Source organism: Manacus candei, unplaced genomic scaffold (assembly GCF_025592945.1).
Source record: "Manacus candei isolate 608988 ecotype Guabito, Panama unplaced genomic scaffold, ASM2559294v1 h1tg000051l, whole genome shotgun sequence".
In the NCBI taxonomy this organism is placed as follows: domain Eukaryota; kingdom Metazoa; phylum Chordata; class Aves; order Passeriformes; family Pipridae; genus Manacus; species Manacus candei.
The window spans coordinates 1,234,396-1,253,194 of NW_026138099.1; the positions used below are offsets into that span (position 1 = coordinate 1,234,396).

The window sequence follows — 18,799 nt, forward strand, 5'->3', positions numbered from 1 at the left end:
TTAAAAAAACTATAATTTCCTTTGAGGGCATTCCACATCTCTTAGGCAGAGGAGTACTTTATAGTTCCCATTTACAGTACGTGATTTATTCTAAGGAGAGGTCTGGACTATCTGTGCTTTGCTGGATCACACATACTTAGCTTAGGCTCTGTTTTGGTCAATAAGAAAATGTTGTTTTGACAGTAGGATTTGTATTCTGTTTATTGCAACTTTGGTATGCACAATTTACATTTGTAGATAGACATAAACAAGAATAAGTGTAGGGAAATAATAGTTTCAAAAAATCTGTTAAAATTTAACTGCTTCAAATGGAGTCTAAGTTTTGAGTCTGACTTCAACAAGGGAGGCACCTTGATTTCTGTCAAGGAAGACACCTTGACTTCTGTCAAGGAAGACAGATGGTAGTTCTTCACAGAGCACTGAAAATCTAGCTCTTTTGGTTTATTGACTTGAATGCAGCTTTTGCATGTTCAGTTTAATCTGGTATTTTAACAATGCACATTTCTAAATTACTGGTGGTGGGATATCGGTGAGCACATACTTGCACTGCTTAACTCCATGACTATTCGTGGTCAGCAAGAATTTATCTGTTGAAACTTTGTGTCATCCTGGATTCTTGGTCTTCAAGAACATCAGGAGTATTTTTATTCTGTGGGAAAACAGAAGTGAGATTTAACACCCTATGGTGACCGCAGAGTATCGGGACTCATATTTGAGTGCTGCAGAGGGGTGAGACGTGTGTTTTAGTCCGCGATGCTGTAAACAGTCACCTGTGCAAGGGCAAAGGGGAAAGTGGGATCGGCATCTCCCGGCTGCCGGGTCGGGGTCGCCCTGCTTTGTCCCGCTGCGGCACTGCCAGGCACCTATCCCGGCCGAGAGCCGCCACCTGCGTTCCGCTTCCCGCCTCCCTGGCGCGCCCGGCCCCGCGGGGCGCCGGGGCGGAGCAGGACCTGTCCCGCCCCAGTGGGCCGCAGGTCGGGTCGCCGCCTTCGCCCGTCCCGACCTGTCCAGTGCCGGTCGCGGTCGGAGGATCCGCGCCCCCGGCGCCGGCCGATGGATCCCGAGGCGGCGGGGGACGAACTGTCCCGCTTGCGCTCCCTGTTCCTGGCGTGCGACGCCAACGGCTCGGGCCGCATCGAGCGGGAGGACTTCGCGGCACTGTGCGCCGAGCTGCGGGTGCGGCCGGCCGAGGCCGAGGCCATCTTCCAGCGCCTCGACAGCGACCGCGACGGGGCCATCACCTTCCCGGAGTTCGCCCGTGGCTTCCGCGGCGCCACGCGGCGGCAGCCCGGCGGCGGCGAGCCTGCGGGCGAGGAGGGCGAGGGGGAGGAGACGGCCGCGTGGGTCGCCGCGGGGCTGGAACAGCCCTGGAAGGACTTCGAGGTGCGGCTCGGAGACGAGGCGAGGTACATCCCCAGGTAAGGTCCAGGCCCGCCCGATCCGTGCCACCCCTGGTCCCGGCGGGGGGCGCGGGGTCCGCGTTCCCGCGGCTGGCGGGCTGAGGCTGGCGGCGGCACAGCGGCCCCGCGGGACAGAAACGGCTCTCCCGGCGGAGCCTGCCGCCGGTGCTGATGCAATCCCAGCTGGGAAATGGCCCTGTAGCGTGGCCCCTGCGCCCCTGCGCCTGCAGGTGGGTAGAGCCCTCCTCACATCTGCTTCCTGGCCTCGGTGGTTTTCAGCGGTGTTTTTCCAGCATGCATCTGCTCGCTTGCTTACTCTCCGCTGCGCTGCCAGCTACCCACGTGGGAAACTCCGGCCGGTGGAACGTACGGGATGCAAAGTTCTGCCGTCTCCGGAGGAACATTCTCCCCACGCTATTCCCCGACCAGCCCCAGCACCTTTCTTGCAGCCCTATCAGCCTTTTCCTGGTAAATACTGGCCACCAACAATTTTGCCTCGAGGTTAACGGTGTTGATACGTACGGCTCTCGGTCTGAGGAGCTCACTGAAATTCGTGAGAGCCTTTGCCCTAGGTGTCAGGGAAATAAAGATAATTGATAGTAACTTGGTTTGAGATTAAACCCGGTTACCACGGGTTTGTCAGTACTAGGCTGGTTCCTATCTACAGAGGCACATTTTGGTGACTTGCAGTAATCTACCTGAAACCTGAGGTGCTCAAAATTGATGTGAAAATGTTGGCCATGAAAAGTACAGTGATTCTTCTTCATTTTAAAATTATAATTTATGATGGAAAACAATCTGCTTTTAAGGACTTGGCAGCTAGTTAAAAAACCGCGTGTATATGAATATATCTATGTATAGATATTGCTCCTTAAATTCTTACTTATCCTAATAATTTAGTTCTAGCCACATTTAAAAATGTGTTTGGATTATGAGATAAAAGGTTTCTTCAGAGAAATTTTCAGTTACAGAACCTGCTGCTCATGTGCACAACTGGAATAAATAGTTTTCTTTTTGGACTAGCCCTGGATAGATTTATTGGACTGCCCCATTTCAGACGGATCAGTAACTTACGTAGGACTGTCTTAACTTGTTCGTAATGCCCTCCTTTCTACACTCTTGATTTCTACAGAAAGAGAACAAGAACAAAAGGCTGTTTGAAAGTTTGCAGGAACAGTTAATAACTTAACCTAAAGTCGGACAGAAACTCAATAGGAGGTGAAAAAAAATGTGACTCATGAACAGTGGTAACTTGTGAAAGCATCAATTTAATTTTGGTAATAGTCTATGTCAGTATCTTGGTTACCATGTGTTGCAGCAGTAGTTTGAGTGTAGTCTAGCTGATTGTCTAAAAGGATAGTAGGAGAGAAAGGTAATAGGTTTTGTTGGCTCCACTGTGCAGATGCATCCTGTACTTATGCTAAATTCATTATGACTCATTTAATGTAATTTATGTTACGATTCTTTTACAAGAAAACTGCAATTAACTAAATTTTGATAGTTAAATACTATGAGGTTGGCTGTAATTTGATGTAAATGTTTCCTATTCATGTTCAGCTTTATAAATACCTTTGAACATCCTTCATAGTTGGCTGTATTGATTAGGTGTGTGCCAGCATTAGCTGAAGAACAGTGTGCCCTTTGTTTTCTTGTTATTTCTCCTTCCTCTCCTGAATTGCAAGAAGCAGGTTTGTGTTACAGCTCAGCTTATTTCCATTGGCAGGCCGCACCTTTTTTGTTGAAACATACATGTAAGGGTTTTTTTCATGTGAGTAGCCCCACTAAAATCATTAGGACCACTTATGTGAGTAATGAATATATTGAAATTATTTGAGGAATCTTAAGCAACAGAATATAATAAAATCATGTGAAGTACAAGCTGGAATTCCAAAAAGTTATTTATCTTTTAATTTAAATTATTTCATTTATTTTAATTGTGTGTCACTTAAGGTTTTTTTTTATTTTATTTTTTTTATTGAAAACTAGACCTAGCTCAGAACATAACTGCATCTTCAGTGCTATAAGACAGTTGATGTTCTTACTTTATGCTTTGTTACTTTTCATATGTTTGTTGTAGCACTGGTGGTGAAAACTGCGAGGAAAGTAATTACAAAAAGAAACTCCTTAAACCCAGATGAGTGCAGTTAGTTGTCCATGTTTTTTTTTTTAATCTCAATTATGTGGTTTTTATCGTGATCATTTTGGGTTTCAGTCCCTCAAAATGCTCTGCCTTCTGGCCCCAGACCAGCAAAACACTGGCACATGTGCTTTGATGCTGTTACAGTTTATATAAAGAGAAACTAGGCATAGTAGATGGAAATAGTGAGATAAAACCAGGATTGATGTAGGAGAAAATCGCACAGTAAACACCTGTGGTCTTTGTCACTCTTCAGCTTGATTGAATACCCATGGAAATCAAGGGGAAATTTTTCAGTAATACAAAAGGTTCTGTCGCTGTTTCAGCAACTGGTTCAGCCTCCCTTTCTGCTACTGAACTTTCAAAAACCATAAATAAACCTCCATAATGAAGTGTGAAACCCAGTAACAGATCCAGTCTTCAGTGTAGTAGCAGACATTTGATGCAACATTATTTACTACCAGGTACTTCCTGCCTTGTGCCAGGTACTAAAATAAGCATACATTACAATAAGCGTATTTTGAATTTAATTACTTTTTTAAAAACTTAGTTTTATTATGGGATGGATTATACCTCTCTGCAGTTTGATGTATCAGTTACACAGTTCTGTTAGATTATACTGTAAAACATTCAAGTCTGTGCTGAAGTTGTGGTTATATTGGTTGTATGTGGCTGTATTGGAAGAGTAATGTTAAAGAGTTTCTTTTCAGCCTTGCTTCTTTCCTCCCCATCTGAACAGATTTTTTGGACCAAATTCAGTTGGATTTCTTGGTAAGGTGATTACTGTGAGTCAAAATATTGTTTGCCTTAGTCTTTACCTGTGCTTGGTGGGAAATTGTGCCACTAGGACAAAAAAAGTACGGAGTCTTTCCAGGCTGTTGACCTAATATGTGAAGTCAGATTTTAGTGGAATTGCACTTACATTGTTTTTTTAGGTTTTTTTTGGCATTCATTTCATTTAAAAATGCGGCTAGCTTTCTATATGATTACATTTAATCTGGAATAATGAATAATTAAACGTAAAAGAATACAATGCCTTTGGCTTATATGTGTATGTAGTGAATTGCCACTGGAGATCTGTTTTATTGAGAACTCAGCCATATTCATTAGTTTATTCCTCTAAGAAGTATTTGCAATGGTACAGGAGTAGACAAAAAAAGTTCAGAAGTGTACCTATTTGGTGTTCCAGGCAGTGAGTGCTCCACTGCACTGCTCGTACTGGAGGGATTTAGCCCTTGACCATGTTACTGGGTGTTGCATTCTTTTTTGTGGCCAATCTCAGATCTAATTGAATTTCAGTAGTAAGACTGAAAGGTTCCCTCCATGCTCCTGATAGACGTGCTCCTGTAAGCGTGGGGGAAAGTCTCCTGATGTCTATCCTTTTCCATTCCTCAGCTTGAGGAAAGAATGATCCAACATCCACTGACACTTCCAAGATAAAACCTGTACTAATGAATGCTATGACACTTATTTCTGTCTATAAATTACAGGCAAAAAACTTCTGGAAAAAAGATTTTTAAATTTAATATCAGAGACCTTCAATCAGAAAGAATGAAGATTTGGGACTGTCAACAAAGGCTTTAAGCCTTCTAGGGCAATTTTTGTGAGATATTTGGCAAATTGGGTAATTTTATTGGAAAATGAACTAAATTAATTTGAGCATGTGGGGGTGGATGAATCTGGAGCAGAAAGTTTTTATCCCTGTCTTGAGTTAAAGTCTGCTTCTGAGAGTTCTCATACTTCATTGCTTTGCTTTTTAGTCTTGGGGTCTGTTTTATTTGTATGTCTTGTAATTTTGGCCAAGCTGACTGTTCATCAGGCTCTGATTTCAGTGCTGCCAGACTGTGAGATTTTATGCATCATACAGTTCCAATGTACTTAATGTGATTATGATAACAGTATGCCCCAGAGTCATGTCATCTGAAGCTGTATAGAAAATGTGGATCTGGGGAATGTGATAAAGTGAGAAAAGCATGCTCTTCTTAACACAAGCTGTTTAAACTGTGAAGACAGGTGATGCTCATGGGATATACTTATGTACTTGAGCAAAGAAGAGGAGCTCTGCTGCATAAAAAAAGCATCCAAAACATGTCATGCTCTTGCTGTCACAAGCCAAGATGCATTTTTGCCAAAGTCAATATAAAACACAGTATTAACTCTTGTCAGCAATAAGTGTTTACTTCCATGAGATGATGATATCAGAACTGGAGGGGTTTCCTTGGAAATTGAAGCATGTTCCCTGGAGAGAGGATAAAGGCAAATTCAGAGGAAAAACAAATGTTGGATCCTCCCTTATAACTGAGGGGGGTCTCTGCTGTAAGAGTGTTGTCCTGTCTTTTAATACGTCTTGCGATAGGGGTTTGAAAGATATGCTCTGTTGAAAATGTGATGGAAGCCCTTCTGTGAGCCAGAAGACTTTCTGAGCTAGCTGAAGTTTTACTGCTCTTCTGCTTTTTGCTTTAATCAGAACAGCAACTGTGCTAACTAACTTAAGCACTGTAGCATTCATTTTCCTGGTATTTTACTGTCATACGACCATTCGCCATAACAGTGTTGTTTGAAGCATTCTCCTTTTCCACAGACTTCATCCTTCCCTGCCTGTTCCACAGTCTTTTCCACTCCTGCTCCACTGGCTCTAAATGACTCCTCTGTTTTCAGAAGGGAACATCATTTGTGCCTTGGAAACATTAAAAATCCTTTCTCTGGGAATCAGACCTTGGCTGAGCTCTCTCATCTGGGGGTTGCAGATTTATTTCTCTTCTTTTAATGCAGCCTGTATCTGAAGGGGCAGATACAAAAAAAGAGAAGGCAGTATTAAAAAAATCCATAGCACTTCAAGTTGACAAATACCTTGAATTTTAAACTATGTTAAAATTTTGTGTAATCTGTTTTTCCTCAAGGCATTCAATCTAGAAGATGTTAGGTACTCAGCTGTGACAAAATCAGATCCTATCCATTCTGTAACAGATATGGTTGTTCTTTTATGATTGCTGATGCAGAGTGGCATATGCAATGTGTCTGCTTTTTAGAAAAAGGTACTTCTCTATCTCTTGGTGGCACACACAGGTGATTGGTCTCCAGAGTGAGGACAATCATCAGATGCAAAATGCTTGATCTTTCTTTTCCACCGAACACCCAGCTCAGACATTCCTGGCTCAGACCACCTTATACTGCACCTCTTCATGTCCATACCACAACAGAGCTGCTACCAGTGATAAGAGAAATTTTACAAGCTGACCTACACTAGGAAGAGGTCATTAGAATAGTGTTCTAAAACCAAGTACTGCCCTTAGGAGGGGAGGCCCATGGCATACTCTCTGCTAAATGCATAGGGGGCACATGTAAGATACCGAGCAACTGTAGAGTTGTTATTTGTTGAAAAATTCCATCAGCTCCCTCTGAGCGACATTTGGAGTGTGGATCATTAGGCAAATGGTCACTGTATGATCAGCAAACCAAAAATAATTCTATGAATTAATAAGGATTCATATAGCTGTGGGGGGTTAAATGAAATTATGACACAATATAATCTAAATATCTGATATCTCTTAAGACCAGTGTTGTGGGGGTTTTGATGTGGTTTTTTTTTTTGCCTTTTCTGCTGCTCCCCTTGTATTCTACTGTGCTTCTTTAAATCTACCCTGTTACAAATTGCTTTATAATCAGACTAGTTTTATTTTCTTTATGTAATTCTCTCAGGAACTCTCTGAAACCATGTAAATACAGTAACTTTGCTTAAGTTAACTCATGTGAAGTTGGGCAAATACTGACTAATTACAGTTACTAAGCACTAATTTTACAGACAGTTTATTTTATAAAACCTTTGGGGTGAAGTACTTTAGTACTGCCAGAACAATACTTGGCCAGAATGCTATACTTATTGGGGTACTAGTGTATTGTGCCTGTACTTTGCAGAAGCAGCAGAAAGGCATGCATGGTGGATAGTGTAACCATAGTGCCAGATGAACAAAGTGACAGTCTTTCATGTTGTGTATTAAAAAATGCTCTTTCTATGCATTAGTATTTGTGAATGTCTACAGTTTTGTTTGTGTGGAACTTAAAGAGGTACAGCTAAATACGTTGAAAAGTGATTTTAGGATTTCAGGGAAGACTAGTTTTGAAGGGCAGACTCAAGCATTTTAGATTAATTTCCCTGAAACTGAAGTAAGAGCATTCTAGTTACCTTTTTGTCCAGCAAAAAGACAGACTGTTTAGAGTTCAAGTCAACTTGGTGAAATCCATTTGTAAAATCTTCTTTGATAACTAATTTTGAAGAACTAATGAATTTACAGAAAGAAATAGCATGTGTTTAAGGAGAACTTGGGGCAAACAAACAAATTGGGCAATATTAATTGCAGCTAATCTGTCCTGCTGCAGTGGTGTCAATGGTATTCACCAAAGCATATGAAAACAGAGGAGTGATAGAAAATGGCAATTTGAAACAAATAAACATCAAATACTTACTGCGTGTTGATACAGTGTGTACATAGCTGCATCCTTCTGAAATCCTGCATGTCTATAAAACATGATAACAGTGTACTTGCTGCTAATTCATCATGGATACTTGGAGTGACTATATCAATAACAGTCTTCCCAGTTCATGAAAGTGTGTTACTTCTTCCTGAAGGCATAAGTGATTAAATAAAGTCCCATCAATTTTGTTTGCCATAGAAACACTCACATAAGTGTCACTGAGAGTTTCAGTGACCAGCTGTGGTCGATAAAGCCTTTCAGGCCCTTTCGAGGAGCCAGCATGGTCAGCACGGTTTAAGTTGTACAGGTCATTCTTTGGCTTCTTAAGCCTAAGTACTTCCTAAAACTGGGTCACTGAGATATTTTGAATCCATAGCTAGTGATATGGTGATATCATAGCTATCCATAGGGTGATAGCTAGTCACTGGAATAAGAAGGAATGTGAAATATAAAAGTTTTCTTTTTAATCCCAGAGGGGAAAATAAAATCTTTCAGTAAATCCTTTGTGCTTCTGAGTACTTTGTCTTAAAGCAGATTTAGATGTAAGGCAGAGGCTCAGAAGCGTCGATTTACTGATTTCTAGCTTCAATTTGGGAATGTATATTTGCATATACTTTGAAAAGAATCACAGAACTGTTAGGATTGGAAGGGAACTCTGGAGATCATCTAGTCCAACCCCCTGCCAAGGCAGCCCCATCTACAGCAGGTTACGTGTCCACATGGATTTTGAATGTCTCCACAGAGGGAGACCCCACAAGCTCCCTGGGCAGCCTGTTGCAGTGCTCTGCGACTCTTAACACAAAGAAGTCTTTTCTCATGGAGGTGGAACTTGTTTTCTAGTTTATGGCCATTACTCCTCATCCTGTCACTGGGCACTGCTGAAAAGAATCTGGCACCATCCTCTTGGCACCTGCCTTTGAGATACTTGTAGGTATTGATGAGATCCCCTCTCAGTCTTCTCTAGACTAAACAGGCCCAAACTTCTGCAGTCTCTCCTCATAAGAGAGATGCTCCAGAACCCTGATCATCTTTGTGGCCTTCTTCTGGACCCTCTCCAGTAGCTCCTTGTCTTTCTTGTAGTGAGGAGCCCAGAACCAAACACAATACACCAGATATAGCTTCACTAGGGCTGAGTAGAGGGGCAGGATCACCTCCCACCACCTGCTGGCCACACTCTTCCTGATGCACCCCAGGATACCATTTACCCTCCTGGCTGCAAGGGCTCGCTGCTGGCTTGTGGTCAACCTGTCATCCACCAAGATTAACAGGTCCTTCTCCTCAGAGCTGCTTTCCAGTAGGTCAGCCTGTTCTGGTACTTGGGGTTATTCTTCCCCAGGTGCAGGACCCTATACTTGCCCTGTTGAACCTCATTAGGTTTCTCTCTGCCCAACTCTCCAGCCTCTCAAGGTCCCACTGAATGGCAGCACAGCCTTCGGGTGTATCAGCCACTCCCCCCAGTTTCATATTGTCAGCAAACTTGCTCAGGCTACATTCCATCCATTCATCCAGGTTGTTGATAAACAAGTTGGACAAGACTCAAACCAGTACTGATCCTTGGGGAACACCACTGACTGCAGGCCTCCAACTGGATTCTACTCCTCTGATCACAATCTCTGAGCTCTACCGTTCTTGATCCACCTCACTGTCTATTCATTTAACCCATGTCCTGAGCTTACCTATGAGGAAGTTGTGGGAGACAGTGTCAAAAGCCTTGCTGAAGTCAAGGTAGACAACATCCACTGCTTTATGCTTGTTGACCTGTCCTGCCATGCCATCATAGAAGTCTATCATGTTGATCAAGCAGCATTTCCCCTTGTTGAATCCATGCTGACTACTTCTTTCCTTCAACATGGTTGGTGATGACCTCTGGGAGGATCTGTTCCATGACCTTTCCAGGGACTGAGGTGAAGGCTGATGGGCTGTCGTTTCTCCGGTCCTCCTTCTGGCCCCTTTTGAAGATGGGAGTAACATTGGCTTTCCACCAGTTATCAGGCCTCTCCTGTTCTATGTGTTTTTTAAAGGATGTTGGAGGTTGGCTTAGCAACAACACTTATCAGCTCCATCAGCACTGGTGGGTGCATCCGTCTGTCTAGACCATCTCTAACTCAACCCTCTGTGACCAAAGGGAATTCTTCCTTTCTCCGGCCTTTTCTTACCTTCAAGGTCTGGATTCCTGTGGGCTGGCCTCAGCAGTAAGAACTGAGGCAAAGACGGCATTCAGTAATTCTACCTTCCCTGTGTCTTGCATTACCAGAATGCACTCATCTGATTCAGCAGTAGCCCCAGATTTCCCCTAATTTTCCTTTTACTGATGATGTACTTGTAGAAGCTCTTCTTGTCCTTAATATTCCAAGTGAGCCTTGGCCTTCTTTGTGGCATCCCCTGCATACTCTTGACAGTGTTCAGAAGAAACTGGAAGAGGGAGTGGCTGTGGGTGTGACATTCTTGTTAAGAGAATGAAAGTTTTGGAAATACATTGCACTATTCCACTGCTAATGTATTCTACTCTTGGCATAAAGTACAGTAAGCACAGTCTAATTGTTTCCCCCCTCAATGTAAGACACTGAATCTTCAATTTTGCTACTCCATTAATAATTTCTATGGTAGGAAATCTCTGGTATTGACATTGTGCATGTTATATATGTTATATATAGTTATATAGGTCCTTGAAGTTCCAATCGTGTCAGTCACCTGATTTGCAGGACAGTCACGAAAACATTTGCTTAAGTAACAGATCTTTTATGTTAAGGTCAAGTAACAAGTAATTTTCCTACTGTTTGCCTGCTTTCTAAGAAACAATGTTACTAGTAAGCATATTTTTGGTGAAATTTAAAGGAACATAGAAAATTGCAGAACAGAGATGTTTGTATCATGTTTGTATTTCATATTTCTAAAAATCTTGTATGCTGACTAAAATTTTTTTATGTTTTAACCTGTGCTGAATTTATCTGCCTTGCAAGGCTGATAAACTATCCATTTCACTGTGGCTAGTGCTATTTCTATTTTACATTAAACTCATTTAAAAGACTGTGTATATTTACACTCTTTGAACGAGTGACATTCTTCAGCAGCTATTTCTGAATATGAACTGTGTCTGCTTCCGTCTAAAATTTGAAACTATTCTGGAATAGTTTATTGCCTGTTTTGGTGAGCAGTTTACAGCTCTGAAGGATAACTACTGAAGTGCTAGGAAGTTATGAAATGTGTCACATGTTAGCAATTCTCCAACTATGAATTTATTTTTTTTTTGCAGTAGCTATATGAAAGTAGAGAAGTGGGAACAGTGAATGTAACATAGAAGAATTGAGACATACTGTGCTGAATGTTCAAAGTCCTTATCTAGCTTGCTAAATTTTAAAACTAGGCAAAGAGGTTTTCCATCTTGATTTGCAGTAAATTTTTCAAACCTGTTGTAGAACATTTTTCCGAGTAAGTGCATTAACATGGTTTCTCTCATTTTCAGACAAGAGCAGGTCAGTGTTCTGTATCAGAACATACACATAGCGGAACCAAGATTAATCCAGTCATATGAGCGTGTAATTAAGAACTTCATCCGAGAGATCAAACTTCAAAGCACAGAGATGGAAACTTTGGCCATAGCAGTAAAAAGGTATAGTGAGTTGTGTTTCTGGTTCAGTTCTGTAGTTTCTTTTTTTTGTCTGTCGTGCTTTGTTAGCTTAAACTACTGAGAGTTAATGCCAAAATAAACCATGCATGCACTTGTGCATAAACACATATAGCAGCTTGCAAAGGGTTCCATGTTCATACTTTGGATAAGTTCTGGACCAAATTTTTGTAGACTATTGTTATGTTAAATGTCTTAAAACATTTTGACTCCTCCTCCTTGGCCACATCATGGCTAGACTTCACGAACGAAGATTTTGGAAGGCTCTATCCCCGTTTGTTACAGGCCTTGGCCACAACTTTGAGTTTTATGATGCATGTCCATTATGCTTTCATTTTAGAAACCATATTTTTGCTTCTTGAGCTTCAAGGAGCATATTTCCCTATTTTAACTACTTGGCATTTACAGTCTCACATAATTACTGCCACAACTGAACAGATTAGCTCGGAACAGAGATCTTGTGTGTGTGGGTGATGCACGTTACTGCAGTTACCCTTTTGAAGTCTCTTCACAGGATAACCTGAGGGGCCTTTTATTTTTGTAACTTAATTTTAAAAAATGCAGATATGATGTATTTCAGGCTCATCATCATCTGTCAGCTACTATTTAAAATCTAACTGGCCAGTCTCTTCAAAATAATGTGGGATTTTGGTCCCAGGCACATCAGTTTCAAGGTCTGGGCAATGTTAAAGTGTTTCCATGTATGACTGTCTAATTTGTTTCAGTTGAGGTAAGCAGGTGTGTTTCACACAGTGTTTCTGTCAAACCAGAGGGCAATTGCTAAGAGAATTTTTTTTTTTTTTTTTTTTAAATTTTAGAGCTCAGGAGAAAGCAGCAGTTCAGCTAAGTGAGCTAGAGGAAGAGATGGAACAACGGATACAAGCTGCAGAGCATAAAGTTAAAAAGGAAGTGAGTAATTTATATTTACAGAATTTTATAATTACCAAACTCTCAGTGGCCTTAAGCAGAATTGATGGCCGGGTATGGTTCTGATCCTGATGGGCTGACTCAAAGCTGCTGAAAGCAGGGCCTAGATGAAAAGAAGCAATGCATAAGATAAAAATGAATGCTCTTAATGCTTTCCCAAAGAGGAATGTCTGCTCAGATGTGATGAAAACCAAGAAAAAAAAATTGTCTTTCTCTTTTGTGAGGATATGCTGACCAAGGGGAGTTTCTTTCTGAGACCAGTATTGCAAACAGATCGGAGAAAATGATCTTGCACCAGAAAGGAGTGGAAACTAGTAGACGAAATTATGTAGAATTTAGATTATTTAGATCATTTAGTACTAATTTGTGTACTGGCCTGGAGTAATGATCTTTCTTTCCTCTATTTTTGTCCTGCAACTACATTTTATAGAGTTGTGGACTTAAGAGAGGATAATTGTGATAACAGTGTGTGAGGGCCTGCACCTCCCAATATTGATGGGAAAATCTGTTTTGATGTGCTTGAGTTTTAGCTGTTGTTTCAACAAACTGGCAGTCTTGATGGAAAAGTACAAAAGTCCTCTTGTCCTTACCCACTGAAAGATATATTAGAATCACATGTGACTGTGTAATTCAAAGCAGCAAAACCAGTTGTCTGCTTTGTTTTACTAAATTAATATAAAATAAGCCTAACTTTATAATATGCATAAGAGTAACAGTTCGTGAAAGTGTTCTAATGTCGACATAAGATATGCATTAATTAAAACATATACTATGGGCATAATTATTGCTCAGTAGGACACAAAATATACTGAATGTCTGTATATGTTTGCTATGGGTTCTTTCACCAGAGCATTTCCAGAATTAGAAGCAACAAAGTGCTTTCTGACAACTTGTTGATTTGAAGTAGTTCACATTAGTTGAAGGTAAATGGTGTTCTGATAGATTCACTTCAAATAGTGTATTTTTCTATACAAGAGAAAACACTCCTACCAAACCATAAAAGTCAACTGTTTTCCTAGAAACAAAATATAATGGCATAAAAATGTTCATAAAGATATCACCACTGCAAAAAAAGTGTGTTGTAATATGTTTAACTACTGGTAATGCATCTCTCAGTAAAAATAAATGTTCATTTCCAGAGAGACTAAGCAGTCATGTTTAGAAAACAAATAAATTTTCTCTGGAAAATTACTGTTTCTCAAAAAATGATAAATTCTGGAAAAGAGCCCTGAGGACTTTTTCACTGCTTTAAAAGGATGACTGGGATGTGTGCATTTGCTCGCTCTGAGAACATCTACAGTTATGTACATCTTCTGTGTATTACCCACTTCTAGTCTGTATTTTCCTTCTAAAAAGTCCTCGAATTGACACCAAGTTGCAGGTGTCATCTTCACTGTTCACATCCACCTCTAGGTAGGAAAGATGAGCTGTTGTTTCTCACAGCACTTTTTTCATTTTCACTCCTCAGTGTTCCCTTGTAGCTCCACATACTCCACCTAGTAAAACGCCCTGAGAGTAAATGTTAAGTTATTTACTTTGTAGGACTGTGCTAAGCCATTAATCTTAATGCCTGTAATCAAGGCTATTGTTTGTCAGAGTGATCTTACTCATGCTACCGTGACACCTGCCTCTGCAGAACCTGTCCTGTATTTTGTTGCTTCAAGGGAAACAAATATTTACCAAACAATACTGAGAAGTCCTATATAGTTGCCAACAGTAGGGAAATCCAGCTTAAACTGATTACTTTGATTACTGTTTTAACACATAGATTTCAACATCACCTACGGGAAAGCACTGAATTCTGAGCAAAGTCCATGTGTATCTTTTCCATGTGAAAACTCAGCCTGTCTCATTGGCACCACTAGTCACTGCTACATTCTGATTTCTTGTGTTGTGAAACTGCACTGAAGTCCCTGGGGAGTGACTGAAGTGAGTCAAACACATATTAATTTATAGCACGACACACTCATTCTTCTCATTGTGGCTGATGTAGCCTCTCTTCAAAATCTCTCTGTCTTGATTAAAATAAAACTCAGAATAGTGTACTTGGTTTGATATTCAGACTGAGTACAGTATTCAGATACTGATATTCAGATTGAGTACCATATGAAACTAAAGATACTGTCATCTGCTTACCTTTTACTGACATGGCCCCGTAACATTCCAACACTTGTGAGCAAAAAAATGTAAGAGAAAAACCAAAATAAAAAACTAAGTGATGGTAGCATGGTCATGTTATTACTAGCACATTGTATGCTGAGCCATAGAAGACTGGTTTGAAAAAAGAACATAATGGCCCAATTTGTGCATGGGTGTGTATGTATTCATCTATATATACACTACACACTTACATGTATGTACAAATAAAATTTGATCACTTTTTTCAGGTCGATTTTTATTTATTCTTTCCTAAGACATTGAAAATGTTAAGCACAAGGGACATAAGTAACACTGAATTGACTCATATCTTTGCTTCCACCTTACCATTTTATTTCTATGAATGTTGTATAAGTGGATTGCAATTACAGAATCAGAATCTGTGGATCCTAAGGAAGGGACAGGTTGGCACAATGGAAAGACAAAATTGCACACATTAATTTAGGAGTGGTTTCCAAAATGATGAATGAATTTTTTAATAAATCTTTGAAACCTATCTCAACTTCTAATGAAATTGAAAATATTGCAGGAGAAGCGAAAAGCTGAAGAAGCGCTAAATGAGCTGAAGCGTCAGTATGATACTGAAGTTGGGGATCTTCAGGTGACAATAAAAAAGCTTAAAAAGGTGAGTGAGTTGAAGTCTAGTGAGTTTTTGAAGTGTTTTAAAAGATTTTGACCTTGAAGTGCTTTCCTCAAGATGGATAATCATAATTATATGTTTGTAATCTAATGTGTATTAGTAAATGGCAACTGCTGATAATTTTCAGTAATTCGTTGAAATACTTAGGAAAAAGAGCAACTGTTATCCAAATTCTGTTGTTGAAAAATTTTCTAGGTCCATAAAGTGTCCATCAAGTTGTTAACATTGCAGTTATCTATTCTTGCATTTGGTAGAAATAATCCAACATATTGCCTCTAAGTATTTATAATTTATAGATTTAAATGAAATTGGCAACCCAAATATAGTAATTTACAGTAATATAATGCCTTTTAGAACCCAACTCCAATCTGATCTTTTAATTTGATACCTAGTAGTAAGGCAAACTGAAATCTCAGATATGAGATTGTTTTTGGATATTTTGTAATCTGGGCTTAATTTTAACATTAGTTTTTGCTGTAAGTTTTAGCAGAATCATAGCAACCAATATGGATACATTTTTTATTCTTTCTATTGAATTGAACTTGAAATAGCATTTATAGAAATTTCTCACAAGAAACATAAGAGGTTGTAGTACAAATACTACACAGATGAGGTAGTAATAATTTTTTATAATTTTTTTTAACTTAGTGGGAATACACCTGTTTGTGTCTTCTCAATAGTTGACTTATGTCACTAGTTATGCATATTTTATACCTAAAGAGTAGGTGAGCAAAATGCTCATTAAACGTTTTTTAATTATTGATCTAAAAATATTTTAGAAAGCCAGTGATTATTGGAGTAATGCTGCCTACCAACACAGATGGCAAAACTCTAACTTTTAAAAACTTAAGTAGCTGTAAAACCTTTCAGGGGTTACTTAATGTGATTTCCATTAGCTTTTGTGTACTTTGAATCAGAACAATCAAATACATTAATTTTGCATTTTTTTATCTGTCTAGCTGGAGGAGCAATCCAAAAACATAAATCACAAGGAAGATGTGGGTGAACTGAAAAAAAGAATGCATGATATGTTCTTGGTAAGAGATTATTATCATTAACATATTAATCTAGCCTCTGTTTTAGTCTGCAGTGCAAAATTTTATGTTTTTTTCTTTGTTTGTTTGTTTTGTTGTTGTTGTTGTTTTTGTTTTGTTTTGTTGTTGGTTTTTGTAGTGTTTTTACATTGAATACTGGTAAACTACAAAGTAAACTTTTAAAGTAATTGATAAATCTGTGAGATTCTTCAAGTTGGAAGAGTACCTGTTCTGTATAAATGCGTGCACATTCTATATATAACATTTAGAAATGGCTTGAGGCTACATAGTCCCCTTTTTGTGCAACTGAAAAGAAAAATAAAAATTCAAAGGTTTTTGCATGTTAGTTTACTGACTTCTCTGTTGATTTGGTGTTCTTTCATTTTCTTTCCCCCTCTATGCCAAGATTTTAGTGTTTCATTTTTATGTAATTTTGATGATGTTTATTCTACCATTATAATTTATGAACATTTTGTGGAGGTGACTATGACATCTAACATCTAATATCTTCCTTTTTTAAAGGAAAATCAGAAACTTAAGAAAGATCTTTTAGAAGCACAGACAAATATAGCTTTTCTACAGAGTGAATTAGATAGCTTGAAAAGCGAGTATGCAGATCAGTCTTTGAACACTGAGAGGTAAGTTACTTTTACATGATAATTTTCACCAGGGGAAAAATATCTGCTCTCTGATGTAGTTATTATGTATGCAGTTGTTTTTTTCTAAGTTTACCATAAAGGACAGGTACATGTTTGACACCATATCATCACTGCTGTTCTTATATCTGAAACAGCAAGTTCTGGATATGATGCAAACTCTCATAATTTTGCAAGAATGTCTGTTGATTTTAGTGGGACTTTAGTTAGGAATGAAATAAGAGTGTAGCATCAGCCAGTTTTTTTTCTCCGTGGCATGCACTCAGATTAGTATCTGTTTGAATATTAGGGAGAATAGTTTTGGAAGCCTTCCACATCAATCTCAAGCATTTTTTTGAAGTGAGTGAAAGGTGCTTCTAGTTACTGATTTAAAGGAGTGTAAGTGACAGTTTCATTGAGTGCTTGTCTTCAGATAACACAAATTATATTTCAGGGGAAAGGAAGAAATCCATATGATTATTTTGTACTTCTTTTATTTTTCAGTCTTTGTTGAGTTATAACGGCAGAGATTAATGAAGTCACCAAGTGATCTTACTTTGCATAAAACTGCTTTCAACATGTGTCAGCATAAATGTAAACTCTACCAAAAGCAGTATTATAAAAATAAAAGAAAAGGATATCCTGTAAGGTATAAGTTTATTTAAACTTGGTGTTTGTTTTTTTTTCTTTTCCAGAGACCTAGAAATTATCCGAGAATATACTGAAGACAGAGATAATCTGGAAAGACAAATTGAAATACTGCAGTAAGTTTTTAGTAATTCAGTTTTTTATTATCAAATTTTGTCCCAGTGCTTGTGGGGGTAAATATTTTGTATGCAAAAGAGTGGGTTGAGATTTGGAAAAAAAATACAAAATGAAAATATTGAAATGGCCTCAACTGTTGTGGAAGGTATCGTTCTTAATTGTTGTAGATGTTATTTTGCTGGTAAGACCACTATGTAACTGAGACAGTAACTCTGCATTTATTTTTTTTTTCTTTTCTTAGCCCCAATGAATTTCTTTATGATAAGCTGAATGAGATTTGAGTCTATCCATGCTATCATAAAAATTATTGCCTGACTCATTTTTTTTTATTGCCTTTGCTTCTCCAGTAACTCCCTGTCTTATTTTTGTCTGGGAAGTACTACAAGTGCACAGTATTATACAAGAGGTGCACAAATTTTTGCTTTTAAGGAGGGTCACAATGAATAGATTTTTTTTATATCTTTAGTTAGTTTCTTTATCCTAAAAAAATTCTTTCTTTCAAGCAGATGAATCACATTTGTCCTTAGAGTCACCTCAGCAATATTTAGAGGGTATTCACTTTGTACAGAAATGGCTGTACTAGTTGATTTTTTTGGGGTTTTTTTTGGTGACCATTTCTACAGTATTTTTTTCCACTCAGGAGGCCAGAGATCATGCTGTAGAAGTGAGAACAGGTTTCCTAAGCTGGCACTGGGGACTAAACTTCACTGTGGCTTTTTCACATATAATGATTTTTTTTTCAGTATGTGTCAACATGTTTCTAGTTTCATCTTATTCTTTAGAAAGAAAAAAAAAGGGTTTTTTGATAAGTCCTTATTCAGTATTTCTTTGTGATAAGTTACATAGTTTTCAAGTTTTCTTTACTCCTGCAAGTTAAACTGTGTTTCCTTATTAGATCAGCTAATAGAAAGTTACATGACAGCAATGATGGTTTAAGAAGTGCACTTGAAAACAGTTTCAGCAAGTACAACAGATCATTGGTATGTATTTTTGATTTTGTTACATT

The 18,799-nt window shown here is 38.9% G+C and overlaps 2 protein-coding genes across 6 annotated transcripts in view; one reads left to right on the forward strand and one right to left on the reverse strand.

The window, feature by feature from the left end:
* LOC127477328 (craniofacial development protein 2-like) overlaps positions 1-18,799 on the reverse strand; it is a 234,335-nt gene that overhangs the window by 34,891 nt on the left and 180,645 nt on the right. The gene's annotated exons all lie outside the window — the stretch shown is intronic.
* The window catches only part of RASEF (RAS and EF-hand domain containing), a 41,576-nt gene continuing 23,778 nt past the window's right edge, over positions 1,002-18,799 (forward strand). Inside the window, exons 1-8 of one of the 5 annotated variants that reach the window (XM_051801409.1) lie at positions 1,002-1,418; positions 11,474-11,620; positions 12,454-12,544; positions 15,249-15,344; positions 16,319-16,396; positions 16,916-17,031; positions 17,724-17,792; positions 18,689-18,773. In XM_051801409.1, coding sequence (XP_051657369.1) covers positions 1,054-1,418; positions 11,474-11,620; positions 12,454-12,544; positions 15,249-15,344; positions 16,319-16,396; positions 16,916-17,031; positions 17,724-17,792; positions 18,689-18,773 — 1,047 coding nt within the window. In that variant the 5' untranslated portion in view covers positions 1,002-1,053. Of the gene's footprint in view, positions 1,419-1,477; positions 1,869-11,473; positions 11,621-12,453; positions 12,545-15,248; positions 15,345-16,318; positions 16,397-16,915; positions 17,032-17,723; positions 17,793-18,688; positions 18,774-18,799 lie in introns of those variants that run through there. The other 4 variants (XM_051801412.1, XM_051801410.1, XM_051801411.1 and 1 more) reach the window with 4 other exon arrangements.